Raw genomic sequence first — 18,374 nt, 5'->3', positions numbered from 1 at the left:
GTGTGTGTGTGTGTGTGAATGATTAATGTGATTTGTTTTTATTAATGCAAAATAAAAATAGTAGATTCATGTAAAAGTGTGAGTGATGGTTCTTTAATCTTAATAACATAAATACTTTTTTTTTTTTTTTATCATAACAAACAATATGTGAAGTTGTACACATTTTCCATAATATGTTTTATTTAAATAGAATAAAGTACAAGTAGTTTTTTTTTTCTCTGCTCATCAAATTAAAGAAGAGTAGTTTTTTCTTTAATAAGTTAAATACAACTATTTATAAGCCATCATTATTTTTCTTATTTGACCTTATAATAAAAATTTTAAAATTATTGTGATTAATTTCTTAGGGTTTTGGACCATTTACAAAATAGACATTAAAAAAAATATTTGACAAAACACAAGTACAATCTTTCACTTCTTTGAATAAATTTAGAAATACAATTATATTTCACAACTAGTTGAAATGAGATAGATTATGATTAGTAAAAAATAAAAATGATGCTAGTACTTAGTGATCATTCCATGTAAAAATGATAATCCAATAATTACCGCTTGTTATCTCAATACTTATTTACGTAACAGTACCTAAATATCATTCTTAAGTCTTGTTGTAATTTAAAAAGTTTAAGGTGTGATGAATACGATGAAGATGATAACGAAGCCGTTCACATCAAATACCAACAAGTCAACACTATCCTTGTACAGCCTCGAAACATCGTAACCGAGTACAACCTGGTCTACAACACAACTCTCACACTGACTGACACATAAATTATTTTATTTAAATAAAAAAACACAAAATACAAAAGAGATAAATCACAGACCAAAAAACAAAAAGGAAAATTCTTTTTTTTTTCTTTAAAACAGTCTACTTGCTAGATCTCTTTCATTTCCAAGAAATATATAAATATAAATATAAATTTTAAAATTCTTCTTTGATCTGGATAAGGCTTCAGAGCTTCACTTTCCCCCTTATTTATTCTCACTCTTTTTCAAGAATGGAGAAAATATCGGTGACCCATGTGCTTGTTTTATAGTAAGAGTATATTTAGATCAGAAAGTAGTATTTATATCCACCAACTAAGCTCACTACTCTCTCTCTCTCTCTCTCTTTCTGCTTATCCAAACTTTTAGTATTTTTATTTTTATTAATTTCTGAAGACTACTGAAAGTCCTATATTGATCAGACAGAACCATGTCGATCACGATCGAACGCTCCAAATTCATGCAGTGTATTCCGATCTACGACTCGCCGCGTTTCCGGGCGGAGAGAGTGGAGGACTCGTGTAGCTCTTCATCGGTCGGGAGGAACAGTGATACGTCGGGCGGTGGTGGTGGTGATGATGATGATGATGATGAGTCTGGAGAGGAGAGTGAGGTTCAGAGCTCCTTTAAGGGACCCTTGGACACCATGAATGATCTCCAGGAAGTTTTGCCGCTCAAGTATGTGTTTAGGCTTCGCTTAGCTTTACTACTACTTTTTCTGTTTCAAGCTTTCATTTTTATTTGATTTTTACATTTGTTTGATGCATTTGAATTGGAGTGGATTAAATAAGGAAAGTAAATCTGTGTGTGGGCTGATGAATTTGTGGGTTTTAATTAAATTTCATATCTTGTAGTCTCATAAGCTGAATTTTGTTATCACAAGTAGTACGAAACCCCTGAAATGATTGATGAAGTTGTTTGTGTCTGTCTTCTTGCATTTCATAACTGAGTCATAGGTAAAAGCTCAAATTGCTGCACTTCCATTATGTTACTTGATATGGAAATCATGCTCTGGCTGTTGTCATAGGTAAAAGCTCAAATTGCTGCCTGCACTGACTTCCATTATGTTACTTCATATGGCAATCATGCTCTGGCTGTTTCCTTTATCTACATCCTTCTACTAAGTGTGTCTACATTGTTACTGATTGGAGTTTTGTACAAATAATAGGAGGAGGTGAAAAAGTGCTGATTATTAATGTTTAGGAGCTTGGATTCTAGGAGCATATAAAATCAACTTTATCTTAATATGACCTATTAACTATTACCTATAAGAGTGATTTATTTCTATTCACTTAAAAGTGAAGTTTTCCATTCAAAATAAAAGAAAATGAGTTTTTAACACACTTGTATTCCACATCATTAGTATTCTAATTCTAAATATGCCAATTTCCAGCTTTAACTGACTATGTTTGTATTAGGTTGAAGTAGAAAAGAGCGAGTCTATAGATTAGAATTATAGGTATTCTTGCTTATAAAGACTAATTCTATGGAAGCAGGCTTCAAGCTTAAATATGCAATTTTCTATTACATGTTCCCATGGTCTTTTCTTGCGTGAAAACAATTTGACGCATAACTGAGAGCGTTTTTCCCTAGGAGATCATTTTAACTGGAACAAATAGATCTTCAACTTCAAGATTATAAAATATAAACACATGAGCATGTAGCACCTGTCTTTCTTACAAATGTAATAGTTGGCTGATAAGTAACAGTTATGTTGTCCATCATTTTCATTGTTACCATCTGGTTTCTTAATTTTCTTGCAATGTTGTGCTTTGTCTCATTTCAGGAGAGGCATATCCAATTTTTATAGTGGCAAGTCAAAGTCCTTCACAAGCCTAGAAGATGCCTCATCTGCTACCTCTATTAAAGACCTTGAAAAGGCAGAAAATCCCTACACCAGGAAACGCAAGAATTTATTAGCTCATGGTAATTTCTTGGACAAGAATCACAATTACCCTTTGAAAAACAATGGTGGTGGGATATCAAAGAGACCAGCCAACTCCAGTCGAAGCACAACTCCAATTGGGGTGACCATGACCAGCTCTGTAAGCAATAATACAAGCGAGGATTCAAACTCAGTTTCAACATCCCCTTCTTTCTGCCTTCCACCTCTGCATCCACATGGCAAAACACCACCCAGCAGCAGCTCATCGCCACCGCCTCTACGGCGAAATTCTCCATGGCGGTCATTCTCTCTGTCTGATCTACAGTGTGTTGCTGCAGCAACTCCTAACATATCTAGCTTGGCAATTTCTAGTCGAGATGAGGAAAACAAATTACATTGACAAGCTTGTGTTTCATCCCACGCCGAGTTCAAAAGTTGGAAGCATGTTTGCTGTGTTAATTCTTTGCAGGCAGTCTTCTCGATTAATATGGAAATTTTGCCCATTGTATTTGCAGCTAAAGGTATCATGCCTGGGCATTTCAAGAATATGATCATAACAATGCTGCCCCCGCTCACCCCACTTTCAGTCCACTTTCGCAATCATGTAATGACTACAATGCTTTATTACTGTATAATAGAAGAACTTAAAGTTTGCTCCTCTTGTTTAAGCTATTTTAATTGTCATGATCAATCTATGAGAGCAATTATCCTGCTTGGGGATGAATGTAAATTTGTAAATAACCATATGTTACCAGTTTGTTTGATTAATTATCCTGCTAAGTGCTATGAGAAGTACACTTACTCTCTCTAGCCCTATAAAGGAGTGGGGTGCTCTGGAATGAGCATTCCAGCCTTTATATAGTGGGGGGAAGAGAATTTTAGAGTTGACGTGTGGGGCGATTGGATTATTAATTTGTTGGTGGAAGTGGAGAGCAAGCAAATCCATGTTTTTCTATAAAAGCTTCCCATAATAGCTAGCTAGCAGTTTAACTTTAATATATCACATCTCACTTGTTTCTTATTGAAATGGCTTTGTTCTTGTGCTCAAATTGAAGCTAACTTTTCAATGTAAAAATTCACTTTGAGTGTTTCTAAATGGCCAATATACGTTGTGAACGTTAAAATCAATCCACGTGACTCTTCCATAATGGCTTTTGAAGGGCTATAACCTTTAACTATAAATAGTGTTCCATAATTATTATTTGGGTAAATTTTCACACTTTTCATAGAAATTCCCAAGAATTCTCATAATTATCATGAGTAAATTTTCACCATTCTCATAGAGATTCATGAGAATTCTCTCAAGAGTACTACTTGAATAAGTCTCAGCTTAGTTGTATCCTGGGTACAAATTTACAACAACTCTTTAGTATCATTTTTGTGGGGGAAAATATTATCCAAGGATAATGAAGTGATCATGCCTCTAAGCCCTTTGTTATCTAATTATTTTATAATTCCTTCATTGAATTACATATATTTTCCTAACATAAACAAGGGTTCAAAAAGACCAAAATAGAAGGATGGGAGAGAATTTTAAATTTCAAGATCCTTTCTCTTTTATAAATATAAGAAGAAATCATTTGAAATTGGACTTTTGGCTCATCAAATTTTCATATATATATATATAGTATTTTTAAATAAAGAAATTAGGTTGCTTTCATACAACACCTCTCTCTGCAAGGAGCATGACTAAAGCTTCATTAGCAATCATTTCCCACCTCTTATACATCATTCACATATCACTCAAGCCATCTCAATCATCCCTCAAAAACCCTAGACACCAAAAAATTCATGAAACATCTGAAACACTTTTCGATTTGACTTAAAAGCGACATAAGGAAAAAATCTAGTCACATCTACGCTATATCCTAAAAGAACTAGTCTAGTAATGATTAAACTATAATAAAGTAACTGATTATTAAGTAATCGTTTTCACATTTCACAAACCAAAATAATGCAATTAATAAAGTAACAAATATGTCTTCTTATTATAGGATGAACCAGTATATGCTTTCTTTTCTTTTTTTGAGGGTGAGTATATGCTTTCTTTTCAATGGAAAGATTTACTGAATCTATGTCACATGCTTACAAAATACAAAACATAGAGTATACTCATTACTTTAGTAAGTAATCCAGTTTGCAACTTGCCGCTGAATTTACATGCAATAAATTGAATTTAATTATATAGTACTTAGTCATGAAGGAGAGAATTGAGAGTTGAAACAAATTGAAAAATTAACACACACACATATATATACTCACACACTTTTAAACTAAATTGCTATTCTCTGACCCATCAGACTATTTTATAATTTTTTAATTGCCAAAAATTTGGCTTCCAAACAAGGAAAGATTATTAATGACCCAACTTGCAATTTCTACAGAAAGGTTCAAAACATTAATTATGCATTACCATATATGAATTCTTACCTAAAACAGATGTTGAAAACAAGATAATCATTGTAATATGAAGAGGACTTTGATAAGAACAACATTAATTATGATACTAACTCATTTTTGGTTTACATAACTAGACTGACAATGTATATAAATTTTCATAGACGACGAAGTCATATTTGTGCGACTTTAAGAGCCTCCTGAACTTGGCTATCCTAGTTGGTTTACATAACTAGACTGATATGATGGCTTCTTCATCTTCTTTTGTCTCTCAAGAGGAGTTCAATACATTCTATACAATTGACCGAAAGGTTTACACCCTCCTTGTAATCAACCTTTGGCGAGATCCAGTGGAGTCTATGCAAATTATGGCCTTATGGCTTTGGTTGGAGCGGGTGGGCTTTAATAATGTCGTGCATAAGATGTTATCTTTGCCTTACACTTTAGTCAATGAGCTTGCAGATGAGGCTATCATATGCCTGAATTGCATCAACACCAACCAAATACCGATCTCATCTGAGAACAATGATATTCCTCTCACCCAAAGTTTAATGGAGAAAGAAATATCTCTCCAATTTTTCCTAGAAAATCGATTAAATGGTATCGTAGGGATCGCCAAAATTGTGAATGAGGTATGTATTAGAGCACTATCAGACATCATGCAACAAGCCGTTGAGAGAAATGCTTCTCAAAGTTTAGTAGAGAGCCAAATGTTGATGATGCCACCTTCTGCTTCCATTCACCAATCCTTAGTCCACCCTGGACCTCGTCAACCTAGAACCTTAGGAAATGAGGTACCAGCAGATGATAGGACCATGTTTGTTACATTCTCTAAAGGTTACCCTGTACATGAATGGGAAGTTAGAGAATTCTTTACTAGATCATATGGGGATTGTATAGAGTCTTTGCACATGCAAGATGTGCAGCCGCATCAACAAGCATTGTTTGCTCGTATCGTTTTTCACAATGCTTCAAATATGGAAATGATACTAGGTGGATTGGGAAAGGTAAAATTTATTATTAATGGTAAGCATGTTTGGGCTCGAAAATTTGTGCCAAAGCGTACAAGATCCTCATTGTTGCCGCCATTGCCAACATCAAATTTGCCAGCCACCTCATTTCGACCATAGTTTATTTATTTTAGATGAAAGGAGTTTAGTTGTTATGTCATGTTTTCTTAAGTTATTGGAATAGCATATTTGAATAAAGAATGAATGGAAAAAGGAAATCTTTGTAGAAATGCTTCAATCCTTTCACTTTAAGTAAATCCAAATTAAAATATATTTAACAAAATTTATTGCACACATTAATGCTACTTTTGTTGCACACATTGGTACTGGTGGTACATTAATAATGTTATTTATGATATCTAAACTGATGATTTAAAAAAGAATTGAAGAAGGAACAAAGTCAATAAATGTTGTCTCAGTCAAAAAAATCAATAAATGTTGTTAATAATTTGAATTTTACTATCAACACAATTTGAATTCCCAACATTTATTGGAAAAAAAAAAAAAAACTCCTTACATGTAAGACATTAACTTTCTTTAGTAATTTTATTGCGCTAGACAATTGACTAATCATTTGTGAGTAATGCTATAGTCTTAAACTATTTTACAATATTTAGGTTCCATTTGGAAGTTTATAAGGGAATGAAATGGAATGATCATAAGAGAATGAAATAGAATGGAATGTATTTAAGTAAGGGAAATGAATGGAAAAGAATGGAATGAAATGTAATTAAGCGACCTTGATTGGATATTTTAAAATAAAGGAATGAAAATGAATGGAATTTAAGTAATCTTGTTTGGGAGTAACATGAAGGGAATGAAATGGAATCATTTTATGACAATTTACTATTAGACCCCTATTTTAAAATAAAAGGCTGAATATATAAGGGTATTTTGGGAGTTTTAGTAAAAAATTTATTAAATCTAATTTCATTTCTTCCCATTCCTCCCAATTTCAGGGAATGAAAATTTGGGGTTTTAAGAAAATAGAGAAGAATGAGTGTTCCCTCCTACCCATTCCATTCCCTCCCACTTAAGCTCCCAAATAAAGGAATGGACTTTTCATTCCCTCCATTAAAACTCCCAAACAAGGAAAAGAAAGAATATTCTAAAATTATTCTTTTCATTTCTTTCCATTCCATTTCATTCCCTCCTCCCAAACGAGGCCTTAAACAAAATGTTGATGTGACAATTTTTTTTTATACAAGATAGAATTCTACTCTAATCTAATCTAAGTGTATATATATGTGTGAAACTCCCTTCTGGAGACTTGAACCCGGGCCCTTGCCCCCTCCACACCCCACAAGTTTTTATACTTGTGGAGTGACCACCGCACCAAGGCTGCGTGGTGGTTGATGCGATCAATTTCTTATTAGTTTTCATCTAAGCTCATCATTAATATCACTTTTTTTTTTATTTTTACATATAATCACTTACCACATCAATAGTTTATTAACTTTTTTTTGTAAAAGAATTTGTATTTCTAGCATTATTAATCACTTGTTATCTCTCAATAATGATATTGGGTGGACTTTTTATGACACTTTTTAAATAAACATGCTTTAGAGGATTGACCATAACCCTTTTTCATTCAATATTTGACACAATTTTTCCATAACTTTCTAAGGGCATCCGTAGTAGATATTGCAAAAAAAATGCCATTTTACAACACCAAAACCCTACTTTATTATTTTACCACATCATTTTACAACACCCCATTTATCAGATATTTTATTCTTCCATTCTATACATTAAAATAATATTTACACCACATTAAAATAATATATTAAATTCCTCTCCCATCATCCTCATCCACAACACCAACAACAACAACTACAACAACAGCAACAGCAACTACAACAACAACCAAAGATTGTTGCGGCCACAACTACCAAAAAAAAAAAAAACACAACCACCAAAATCACAACTGATTCACCATAACCCACGGCCACAATCATAACCGATTCACCATCACCGATTCATCACCACGGATTCACCATCACCGATTCGTCACCACCGATTCGCCATAACCCACAACCCATGAAACTCAACCCACCCACAGCCATAACCCACAACCCGAACCCACCCACAGCCATAACCCACAACCCGAACCCACCCACCACCGATCTGCCCATCTGAACCCACCCACCGCCATAACCCACAACCCATGAAACTCAACCCACCCACCGCCATAACCCACAATCCGAACCCACCCACCATCGATCTGCCTATCCGAACCCACCTATTGCCCAACCCACCCATCAAACCACAACCAAAAAACATGAACGGAAAAAAAAAAAAGGAAAAAAAAAAAGAAAGAACCTGAAGCGGAATAGATGGTCGGCGGCGTCGAGTGTTGGGCTTTGGTGATCCGCTTGCTGTGGAAGATGAAGAGTGGTGATCGGCTTGCTATGGAAGATGAAGAGAGAAGACAGAGATGAGAGAGAATACGAAGATGAGAAGACAGAGATATCTATGATGCGAGAGAGAAAACGGAATAAAATAAGGGCAAATATTTTTGCCATGGCTCGTCCGTACCGTGGCAAATTGCCACAATACTGTTCAATGTTGCAAAAAATTTGCAACATATAGCTAATCTGATAAAAGGGACTTTTTATGTTTGATGTGCTAAATGTGCCAAATATTTGGCATTTGGCACATTTAGCACATCTGCTAAGGATGCTCTAAGAAGGCAAGTTGTGGGTGGTAGACACGAAGTTCTAAAATCATAAAAGCTCCCCATTAATAGCTCACCTCTTAACAAACTTCCTAATCCCATTGACCATGATTGACTAAACAATATGTAGAAAGAAACTAAACAGTGGTCACCATTACATTCATTTCAATATGTTTCAATTGGTAGCAAATGATTTTTAAGTTATAGTGCACATAACGGTAATTTAGTTTATTAAAAAAAATGCTACGAATATATATAATGCAAAGTAGAATGTTTTCCTTGCACCCATAGTGACCGTGAGAAGCAAAAGAAAATTAGAGTAAAAAACCTCCTTTCACACGTGATATCAAAGGATATACCTTCTAGATGATTGCAATGTTGCCCATACTATTGGCAATATCTTTCACTTGATATATTTTAAAAAATGATATTGGATTTGTCAAGAGAAACTTGTAGTCTAGGCTAAAGAAGTGTGCATTACTAAATTCTTTTAATGGTTAAGGAAAAGTTTTGATTTTTAAAGTTTTAGATTGTTTTTGGCTCTGAATGTGTTTAGGAAGAAAAAATGTCAAGACCAGTAAACTTTTTATTATGTACATAGCTTTATGAATTCATACATCTAGAAAAAATAACATCTTGTGATTAAATCATCCTGCAAGCTTATGACTCCTAGACAATTTCAACTAGTGAAATATATAAAAGAGAACAACATGCATTCCCACGTGTCATTGTAATTTTAGGCATCATAATTAACAAATGAGTTTGTTTCCAACATATATAAGAAATTTTAAAATGCCCTCAATTTCAAGAAGAGTTTAATTGAATTGAACTTTCAGAGAACTTATACGTACTTTTTACCATGTAAACATTCAATAATATATTGATGTCATATGTATCCTTTTGTTGAAGTTCGTTTGAGCTTATCATGGGAGTATGGCATGGGTTATTTCAACGTTGTAGCGCTTGGTACTCAAACATTGGCTTATGGCATTTTATCTACCCCTTCATACCTTGAAAAAGCAGGGGCAACTTGCGTTCTTGAATTGATAACCATCTTTCGGCTAACCTAACCTCCTCCGTTCCTCAAGACCAACAAGGAGTTGTACAGAAATGTTCACCTGTTGTCAATTGACTACGCCTTTTGGCTAACAAATTTTAAATTTATTAATAAATAATGATTTATATGTTAACAATAAGACGTTAATTTATGGATATTCCAAACTAAAGTAATTAATAATCGTATAGTTTTGTTTGCTGTAAAAATATGTAACCAATAATGTAAATTCTTTAGTATTAATTGAGAGAGTGGTAGTATAATTAAAATTTGTGGACATTCGAAGATAAAATGATCAAGAGTAAATTACATCACCCTCCCTTAAGGTTTATTGAAATGAACCTTCCCTTTTGATGTTTTTATAAATGCAACATATAAATTTATGTCATACTTTCCCCGATTAAAATATTTAATTTTTAAAAAAGATTCCTTTCCTAATCTATAGTCAAATTCACACTCTTCCCACTTGAGATTTGTGTAAGTGATGTTCTCCACTTGAGATTTCTACAAATGAATTTGAATCTTTTTTAAAAGTGGAATATTCCTTTAGGAAAGTAATAGCATGCAAGGATATAGACTTGTTTATTGCATTTATAGAAACCTCAAGGGAAGTGTCATTTATACAAATGTTTTTTTAAAGTGGAATATTCTTTTAGGAAAGTAATAGCATGCAAGGATATGGACTTATTTATTGCATTTATAGAAACCTCAAGGGGAGTGTCATTTATACAAATGTTTGGGGGGGGGGGGGGGGAGTGCCGTTGTGATAAACTTAATGGAAGATTGGTGTAATTTACCCACTAATATAATTCTTTTTGGAAAATGTTTAGAATCAATTAATAAAATTTCAATTTTAATTGAGAATGATTAGATTTCAAGTTAGTTTTCCTCAAACACTAATGTAATCCATTAGACATTGATATAATTCTTTTTGGAAAATGTTTGGCGCCAAACATGTTTGGAGCTCTAGATTCTAACCACCAATAGAAAGAAGACAAGTACTTTGTTATATGCAAGTGCAATGCACATAACTCATTTAGTTAGTTGAGTTAAGTGAGTCATGTGCTTTGCATATGACAAATATAAATATTATCTTCTTATTAGTAGTTGTAGTCAAACACGGTCCATTTTGTAATTGCCAAAATTTGACATCCCAACAAGGAAGAATATTAACGAAGCCAACTACAATTTCTATAGAAGGATTCAAAACAATACTAACATCTTGCCATAAATGAATTCTTACTTAAAAATATGTTGAGTCCAGCATAATCTTTGTAAATGAAGAACACTAAGATAAGAACAACATTATGACATTGACTCGTATTTAGTTTTCATAATAGGATTGACAATACATATAAATTGTTTTGGTCTAAGAAGTCATATTTGTGTGACTTTCAACGCCTTCTGACTTTGTCTGCGCTAGTTGGTTGCTGAGTGATTCATAGTGAAAACTAGTCATACTTTAGAACAGCTATCTTCAGGTTTCTTTGTCCTTCCTAAATCCATAGCATGCCATTAAAAGACATTACTGTGATTCATTAGATGGATTACTCTCCTTAGAGAGTGTTATATATGATATATGGCTCTAGAGATGTATTGAAATGGTGGGCGAGAAATTGTACGACTCATGTGGATTCAATCACATATCTAGATATAAAATTTTTTTAGAATGTGCTAATCCTGGCCAAATTTCCTCCATTAGCATGTCGTTCATGAACTAGAATTATCTCTTTTTTAGTATTTTAGTATTGTGATAACAAATTTATTTTCTTCTTTGCTTCCTTTTTTTCTTCTGAATTGAAAACTTTTGTTGGTGGTATTGTGACAACAATATAATATTGACAATTGCATTTGTTTTGGCAGGATCTTGCTATCCTATCGCTAAGGTAAAGAAATTATGCATTCTTCATCTTCTTTTGTCTCTCAAGAGGAGTTCAATGCATTCCATACAATTGACAGAAAACTCTACTCCCTCCTTGTAATCAAACTTTGGCGAGATCCAGTGGAGTCTATGCAAGTTATGGCCCTATGGCTTTGGTTGGAGCATGTGGGATTTGATAATGTTGTGCACAAAATCTTATTGTTGCCTTACATTTTGGTTAATGAACTTGCAGATGAGGCTATTATATGCCTTAATTGCATTCACACCAACCAAATATCTTCATCATTTGATAACAATGATATTCCACTCATCCAAAGCTTGATGGAGAAAGAGATCTCTCTCCATTTTTTTCTAGAAAATCAACTAAATGGTATTGTAGGGATTGCCAAAATTGTGAATGAGGTATGTATTACAGCATTGTCAGACATCATGCAACAAGCTGTTGAGAGAAATGCTTCTCAAAGCGTAGCAGAGAGCCAGATGGTGATGTCACCTCCCACTCACCATTCCTTAGCCCACCATGGACTTTGTCATGTTGGACTTGGTGGAGGTGATTTGATTCAACCTATAACACTAGGGAATGAGGTACCAATAGATGATAGGACCATGTTTGTTACATTCTCTAAAGGTTATCCCGTACAAGAATGGGAAATCAGAGAGTTTTTTACTAGATCCTATGGGGATTGTATAGAGTCTTTGCATATGCAAGAAGTGAAAACACATCAACAAGTATTGTTCGCTCGTATAATTTTTCAAACGGCTTCAACCATGGAAATGATACTCAGTGGTACGGGGAAGGTAAAATTTACCATTAATGGGAAACATGTGTGGGCTCGAAAATTTGTGCCAAAGCATGCAAAATCCTCACTAGTATCACCACTGCCACCATCACATTTGTCAGACATCTCATTTTGACTATGGTTTTTTTTTCTTTTAAACGAAAGGGATTTAATTACTTGTTATGTTATGATTTTTTAAGTTATTGGTGGAATATAATTGAATAAAGTTCTTCATTAGAACAATCTTGTTGGAATGTTGTTTTGTTAGCATCAAACCAAAATAATGAATGGAAAAGAAAATATTTGCAGAATGACTACAATTCTTTCACTTTAATTTAGAACTAACAAGAGTTGTATTTTTATGTGCAATAAATTTAGTGAAATGCATCATAGTTTGACACTACAATCATTATGCTTTTTGGTGATATCTAAAAATAGATGTAAAAAAAGGAACGATCTTTTTAAAAATTAGGGAAAATTAAACCTATTAACATTCAAAACAAAACTTGATTCCCCCCCCCCCCCCCAAAAAAAAGAATTTGTCACATTTTCTTCCTTTTAGTTATTTAGTTATCTTTTATCAGACAAATTATCCATCATTTTGTTATTTCCTTAGAATGATGTTGAGTGAACTTATTATAACATTTTTTATTTTATAAGTTAATAGGACCACAACTAGGCTAATTGTTTTTAAAAAGAGGCCAATTGACACGACATGGGTTTTTTTTTCTTTTTTCTTAAAAAGAAGGGAGGTTTTTATTTATTTAAGTGAACTATTTATCGTGAGTGCCTTGATAAATTAAATCTTATATATAACAATGATACATAAAGTGTGGGTTTGGATAGCAAACGCGGCTTGCGTTTGCATTTTTTCTTGGATTTTGTACACTATTTACGGGACCTGTAAATACGAAAAAACATAAATATAACTTTAAAACTAGATCTCATTGACACTATTTATAATTTAAAAATTATTTCACTATTATATTTTTAATAATAAATTTTTAATTTTTAATAATAAGCAATATCTAAATAGACTCAAAATATGAACAATTATCATATTTGTCTGCATTGCTTTCTTATTTACAACCCCTTCTTGCCGGTCAATCAGCACAATTATTGGCTCCACAAAAAATGTGCCCGAGATGAATGGTCTAGTTGCAATCAAGCTTCTGCAATTAAAAGCCAAAATAACATTATTAGATTCAAGTCATCATTAGATTTTAACCAAGTAAGTGCTGTTTGTACTTATCAATATTAACAAAACAAAAAAAAAAAAAAAGGGTAAGTGCTGTTTGTGAGTCCGTTTCCAAATTGACACGATGAAGTTGTGAGCAGTGGACGGGAATGTTTGTCATTGAACAAAAAGGCAAGGACAAATTAGGTAAATCAGCAGCTTGCTGTAATAAAATTAAAATCTCCACCTCCCATCAACATTGTTATCAAACTTCAGACTTCAGAGCAACAGGCTGGGCCGTACATACGTTTACATGTACGCTTGTAATACGTATTCGATTGGGAAGGTAATTCCCTTTTTTGTGTCATGCTCTTCAAGCACTTCCTCTAAAACTAATGCTTTTGAAAGAAACAAAACTAAATTAGGCATACTGTTATGTGTTTGATGTTTCATACGCTCACTCACTCAATTCTACAGCTTTGTTCTTTTTTTTCTTTTCGAAAAAACAAGAATTTGTTTTGATCATTTTTTGGTTGCTAAATTATGGTGACCGAGTTTAGTGTGAACTTTTTGAGAATATTCAAGAAATGGGTTTGTGAGCTTTTGGGTAATTCTTTTTTTCTTCAGTTTTGATTCAATAAAAATGGATTCGGGTGTGAATGGCGAAGAACCCACTTCGTGGGAAGATCTGTACAACATTAACTTGATGCCATCAGAGTTGTTTTTGAAGTTCAGGAAAGAAATACAAGGTATTCGTGTTGGTCTCAATTTGGAGGTATCTTTCTATGCCTTGGCAAGATTCAATTTTTACTTGTCCAATTCCATTTGCTTTTAATTTCTGATATGTTACTTCTGTGTTTGGCAGCCAAAATATGAAAGGTAAAGTTGTTTTATGGACTATGTAATTAGTAGGTTACTCCTTTATGGTCATGTGGCCATGGTGTTAGTGTTAGTGTTACTGCATCCCTTTAGGTAACCCCAGCTCTACATTAGTGGAAAAACGACGTGTTTTTTGTTAATAGATTTAGTGCGGTAAACAACTTTGAGGCGTGTCAATGAGCTTTAGTTCAACTGGCACTTCCTCCTCCCATAATAATGGGATGGAGGGTGAGCTCATGTGTTCAAAACCCACTAGGTGTGTGAGTAACTTACCAACTAAAAAAAACTGTAGAGGGGGTAGTGGCCATTTGCTTCAAAACATGGCAACACTGTATCAGAATATGACTTGCATATGCACGTTCTAGTGCCTCTTACACAAGTTTAGTTCTAGGATTGTAAAACTATGCATTCAAGTGCTAGAACATATACTACCCTGTTTGTGATGGTCTTACTATGAAAAATTCTGTCTGTTTTTTGAAATTTGGCGTTTTGTCTAGTATTTGATGTGCTATCTATATTTGGTGTCTTCAATGCGTAGACTATAGCCATAGAAACAGTCTGATTTGGGTATTTTACGTGTTTTGAAGCATCTGTGTTGCATGGGACTGATGAATAGTTTGAAATCTCAACAATTGGAGAATTATTTCTGTTAGTAATTTTGTTTGGCTGAGGGGATTTTTCCTTGGATATAATAACACAACTTTTCTAGTTTCTATTGCGGTAGTAATAATTTAGTTAGTTTGAAATCTCAACAATTGGAGAATTATTTCTGTTAGTAATTTTGTTTGGCTGAGGGGATTTTCCCTTGGAAATAATAACACAACTTTTCTAGTTTCTATTGAGGTAGTAATAATTTAGTTAGTTTAATTCAGTGGATTGGCTTTTGTCATTTACTTTGTAATATGTTATTGAGATATTACTATCTGATTATGCCATGATATTGCTGCATATGACTTGATACTTAAGTGTGAATATTAGTACCTTCACTTAATTGGCTGTAAAATGAATTATAATTGAAGCCTCAGTTGTGTAAGCTTAGGCCAGTTATGGTGCATGGATACATAATATTGTGTGAAGTAGTCGTGCTGGACATGTCCTGGCAAGGCATGAGTTGGACAAAGCTGCTTTGGAGATATAACAATTACATGTGTTTGAACAAGAGTGAAACCTTGAGGGGTTGGCCTAATGGTTCCTAAGACCTCATGAGATCCATGAGGTCCTGGGTTTAAAACCTCTAGTCAACATCTTAGGATCACCCCTAAGGAATTCCTCCCTGTAATTACCTAGTGTGTATGGGACCTGGATTTCACAAAGCAGGGAAAATAGTCAAGTGCTCAAAGAGCTTTGGAGACCTTTGCAAAAAATAAAAAGAAGAGAAAATAAAAAAGAAGTGTGTGATTGATTCTGCATTCATTTGATCTTTGTGGTTGTGCCTTGCTAACCTCTAACCTAATTAACTAAGTTTGTAGATAGCCTAGTAACTACATTACATGTTTCACTCAACCATTCTGTACAAAAGATATGGTATAACCGAATGCTTAAACAATTTAGATGTTTGGCTTTCATCTCAGGCTTTGGTTTGCTTGAATTTTACTCCTTCACTAATCGATTCCCTCATACTGTGATATATCATAATCTTATCACCTCCAATTCACATTGTATGGATGACTTTTTTAATGGTATTTCCCGACTTAAACGTTGTTTTGGTTCAGTTCTATAATGCTCCCACCAATGAGTTTCAAGCAAAGCTTGTACTGAAGCCCTTAGCACCTGATCGGAGGTGGAAGTTTATGTATGAGCCTATTCATCAAGATGTACGCCTTCTTTCCAAAAAGATTCCCGTAACCAAATTTCTAAATCTCCAGGTTTGATGCTTTTACATACCTTTTTCTGTATACAAAGAATATAAATGCACACACACACACATGCACGCATAGAGAGAGAGAGAGAGAGAGGGAGAGGGGCATGACTCAAGGTAGTTGGCTTTTGTTGTATTTGGGCTTTCACACTCAAAGTGCAGGAAATATAGTATTTTGCATGCATGGACCAAGTAGTATTTTGTATTTGGTCATATTAGTGTGTGTGCACATGCTTATGGCACTATAGATGGCTTTAGTTGTATTTGGACTTTCACACACAAAGTGCTGGAAATATACAGGTTGGTATAGGCCACAATTTTCAGTTAAATGCAACTGGTTGGAAATGGAAGCTTACTACTTGTTTCGGTGGAGATGGCATATCTCGGATTCAGAATAAAACATCAGTTGGCTTATTTCCTGGCATGGATTTGCGTTTTGGGTGGAGGGCCGATTATGTTCTTCCAGAAATTACTGGGTAACTGCTCAATGTTCTACACATTTACTATTGAAGTAAATATGAGAACTTCTGGAATTTATGATAGTTCAGCATTAGAAACACTTTTATGTTCAATGACGTGCTTTATCTCATTTTTTTATGTTTATTTTAAAAGTGCTATATCTTGCTAACATGTAGTAGTGACCTAATAGTTTCTTAGGAATACATGTAATATTGCTATTCATCAGTTCATTCAATTATTTTTTTATTCACACTGACAGTCTATCATTGTTGAAACCTTGAATTTAATAGGGCTCTTGGTACTAGTGAACCATTGTTCAACATGAACTCTGGACGGTTGCAAGCTTCACTTGATAGAGTCGAGGCCATAGTAACCCACAGTGATCCAGAATATTGATCAAGTCAAAAAAGAAAAAAACCAGGTATACTTGCTGTTAACTTTGTGGAGACAACTATTAAGATATTAGCTTTAAGTATCACCAATACATAGGGAAAGGGTGTATTTGGAAAACAGAACATGAAAGGCTTCTATTTTCAATTTCAGAGCATCTCTCTTTTTTCTGGCGAAACAAATTGAAAAAATCATAGTATTTAAAATGGATGAACTTCTTTTCTTTCTTTTTTTAACTTCTAGTAGATGAGTATGTTTTACATGACACTCTGTGTACCATGTGGTTTCCAAGGTTTCATTTATTGTAATTGCTTGACGTATGTACTTTTTCCATTATGTGTTCCAGTTCCAGATGCTCTTGATATTGTTTTCATTTGAAGGGTCTTTTTCCCTCCAATGCTTCTGTGCACTAGAGGTGACTTTGGCACATCACATGTCTTAAAACGACCACATGTTGGCCTAGTGTCTTGTCTAGTGCACAAGAGCATTAGACATAAGCCTTACCCTCATTTGAAAATTTCCACAGTTACTTTTTCATTTATTATTATTATTTACGTGAACTTCACATACAACAGAAGCAGCAGGAAACTCATGAAAAGGATGCCAAGACTTCAGCATTGCTGAAAAAGGAGATATGATCATTACTTGGTTAGCTGTTCAAATGTTATGCAAGGGTCCAGTATTGAATTGTATAGCCTTAGGCTGGTGGGGATGCATAGTTACTTTAAGTTAAGAGATTCTTTCAATGTAAAACAAGTTGGTTTATGTAACCGGCTTCAGTGTACCTATGGTCTCTCCTGGCCTTCTAAAGACAATCCACTTATGGTCTCTCCTGGTCTTTTTAAAAGCAATCCAGTGAAATTCGCAAGTGATGGTTCTTAATTCTTATTCATGTCATTCCATATTGAAATGATATGTTTTCGATGAGGACCATCAACTTTTCATTGTTTTGTATTGGTAATTTTCTTGTGAGCATTTGCATGTTTAGATGGAGAAGTTACAAATAGGGAAAGAAAATATGAATGAAACAGAGAAAAACAAACCCTAAAGCCTTTTTAGTGGTGAAAACGTGAAGTCTTAGTGCGATAGTAAGTGCTTTCTACCAAAAAACAATATAGTGAGGGTTTTGAGTCTGGAAATTAGCCTCTCTAGTATATTTTGG

General features: G+C 34.1%; 4 protein-coding genes across 4 annotated transcripts; all 4 read left to right on the top strand.

Annotated features, from left to right (window-relative positions):
• Positions 1–832: 832 nt before the first annotated feature.
• Positions 833–3,308, top strand: LOC142642163 (uncharacterized). Its single transcript, XM_075816517.1, has 3 exons — positions 833–1,036; positions 1,188–1,443; positions 2,552–3,308. The coding sequence occupies exons 1-3, from the start codon at positions 1,021–1,023 to the stop codon at positions 3,048–3,050; spliced, it is 771 nt and encodes a 256-aa protein (XP_075672632.1). The 5' UTR covers positions 833–1,020; the 3' UTR covers positions 3,051–3,308.
• A 1,984-nt stretch (positions 3,309–5,292) lies between these two features.
• LOC142643134 (uncharacterized) lies at positions 5,293–6,177 on the top strand. Its single transcript, XM_075817675.1, has one exon. The coding sequence runs from the start codon at positions 5,293–5,295 to the stop codon at positions 6,175–6,177; it is 885 nt and encodes a 294-aa protein (XP_075673790.1).
• Positions 6,178–11,685: 5,508 nt separating this feature from the next.
• Positions 11,686–12,585, top strand: LOC142643133 (uncharacterized). Its single transcript, XM_075817674.1, has one exon. The coding sequence runs from the start codon at positions 11,686–11,688 to the stop codon at positions 12,583–12,585; it is 900 nt and encodes a 299-aa protein (XP_075673789.1).
• A 1,196-nt stretch (positions 12,586–13,781) lies between these two features.
• On the top strand, positions 13,782–18,162 carry LOC142644677 (uncharacterized). The gene is made up of 6 exons (XM_075819250.1): positions 13,782–13,972; positions 14,254–14,401; positions 16,218–16,370; positions 16,664–16,839; positions 17,113–17,243; positions 17,788–18,162. Exons 1-5 carry the CDS (start codon positions 13,797–13,799, stop codon positions 17,216–17,218), a joined length of 759 nt encoding a protein of 252 aa, XP_075675365.1. The 5' UTR covers positions 13,782–13,796; the 3' UTR covers positions 17,219–17,243; positions 17,788–18,162.
• Positions 18,163–18,374: the final 212 nt, after the last annotated feature.

This window comes from Castanea sativa, chromosome 7, assembly GCF_040712315.1.
Source record: "Castanea sativa cultivar Marrone di Chiusa Pesio chromosome 7, ASM4071231v1".
Lineage (NCBI taxonomy): Eukaryota > Viridiplantae > Streptophyta > Magnoliopsida > Fagales > Fagaceae > Castanea > Castanea sativa.
This window is presented reverse-complemented; position numbering and strand designations above follow the sequence as displayed.

Coding starts and splice junctions, on each gene's coding strand:
- LOC142642163 (XM_075816517.1), top strand. Junction 1,444..2,551: donor CAGGAAGTTTTGCCGCTCAA/GTATGTGTTTAG, acceptor GTCTCATTTCAG/GAGAGGCATATCCAATTTTT.
- LOC142643134 (XM_075817675.1), top strand. CDS start 5,293: ATGGCTTCTTCATCTTCTTTTGTCTCTCAAGAGGAGTTCAATACATTC.
- LOC142643133 (XM_075817674.1), top strand. CDS start 11,686: ATGCATTCTTCATCTTCTTTTGTCTCTCAAGAGGAGTTCAATGCATTC.
- LOC142644677 (XM_075819250.1), top strand. CDS start 13,797: ATGTTTGTCATTGAACAAAAAGGCAAGGACAAATTAGGTAAATCAGCA. Junction 14,402..16,217: donor GTGTTGGTCTCAATTTGGAG/GTATCTTTCTAT, acceptor GTTTTGGTTCAG/TTCTATAATGCTCCCACCAA. Junction 16,840..17,112: donor GTTCTTCCAGAAATTACTGG/GTAACTGCTCAA, acceptor TGAATTTAATAG/GGCTCTTGGTACTAGTGAAC.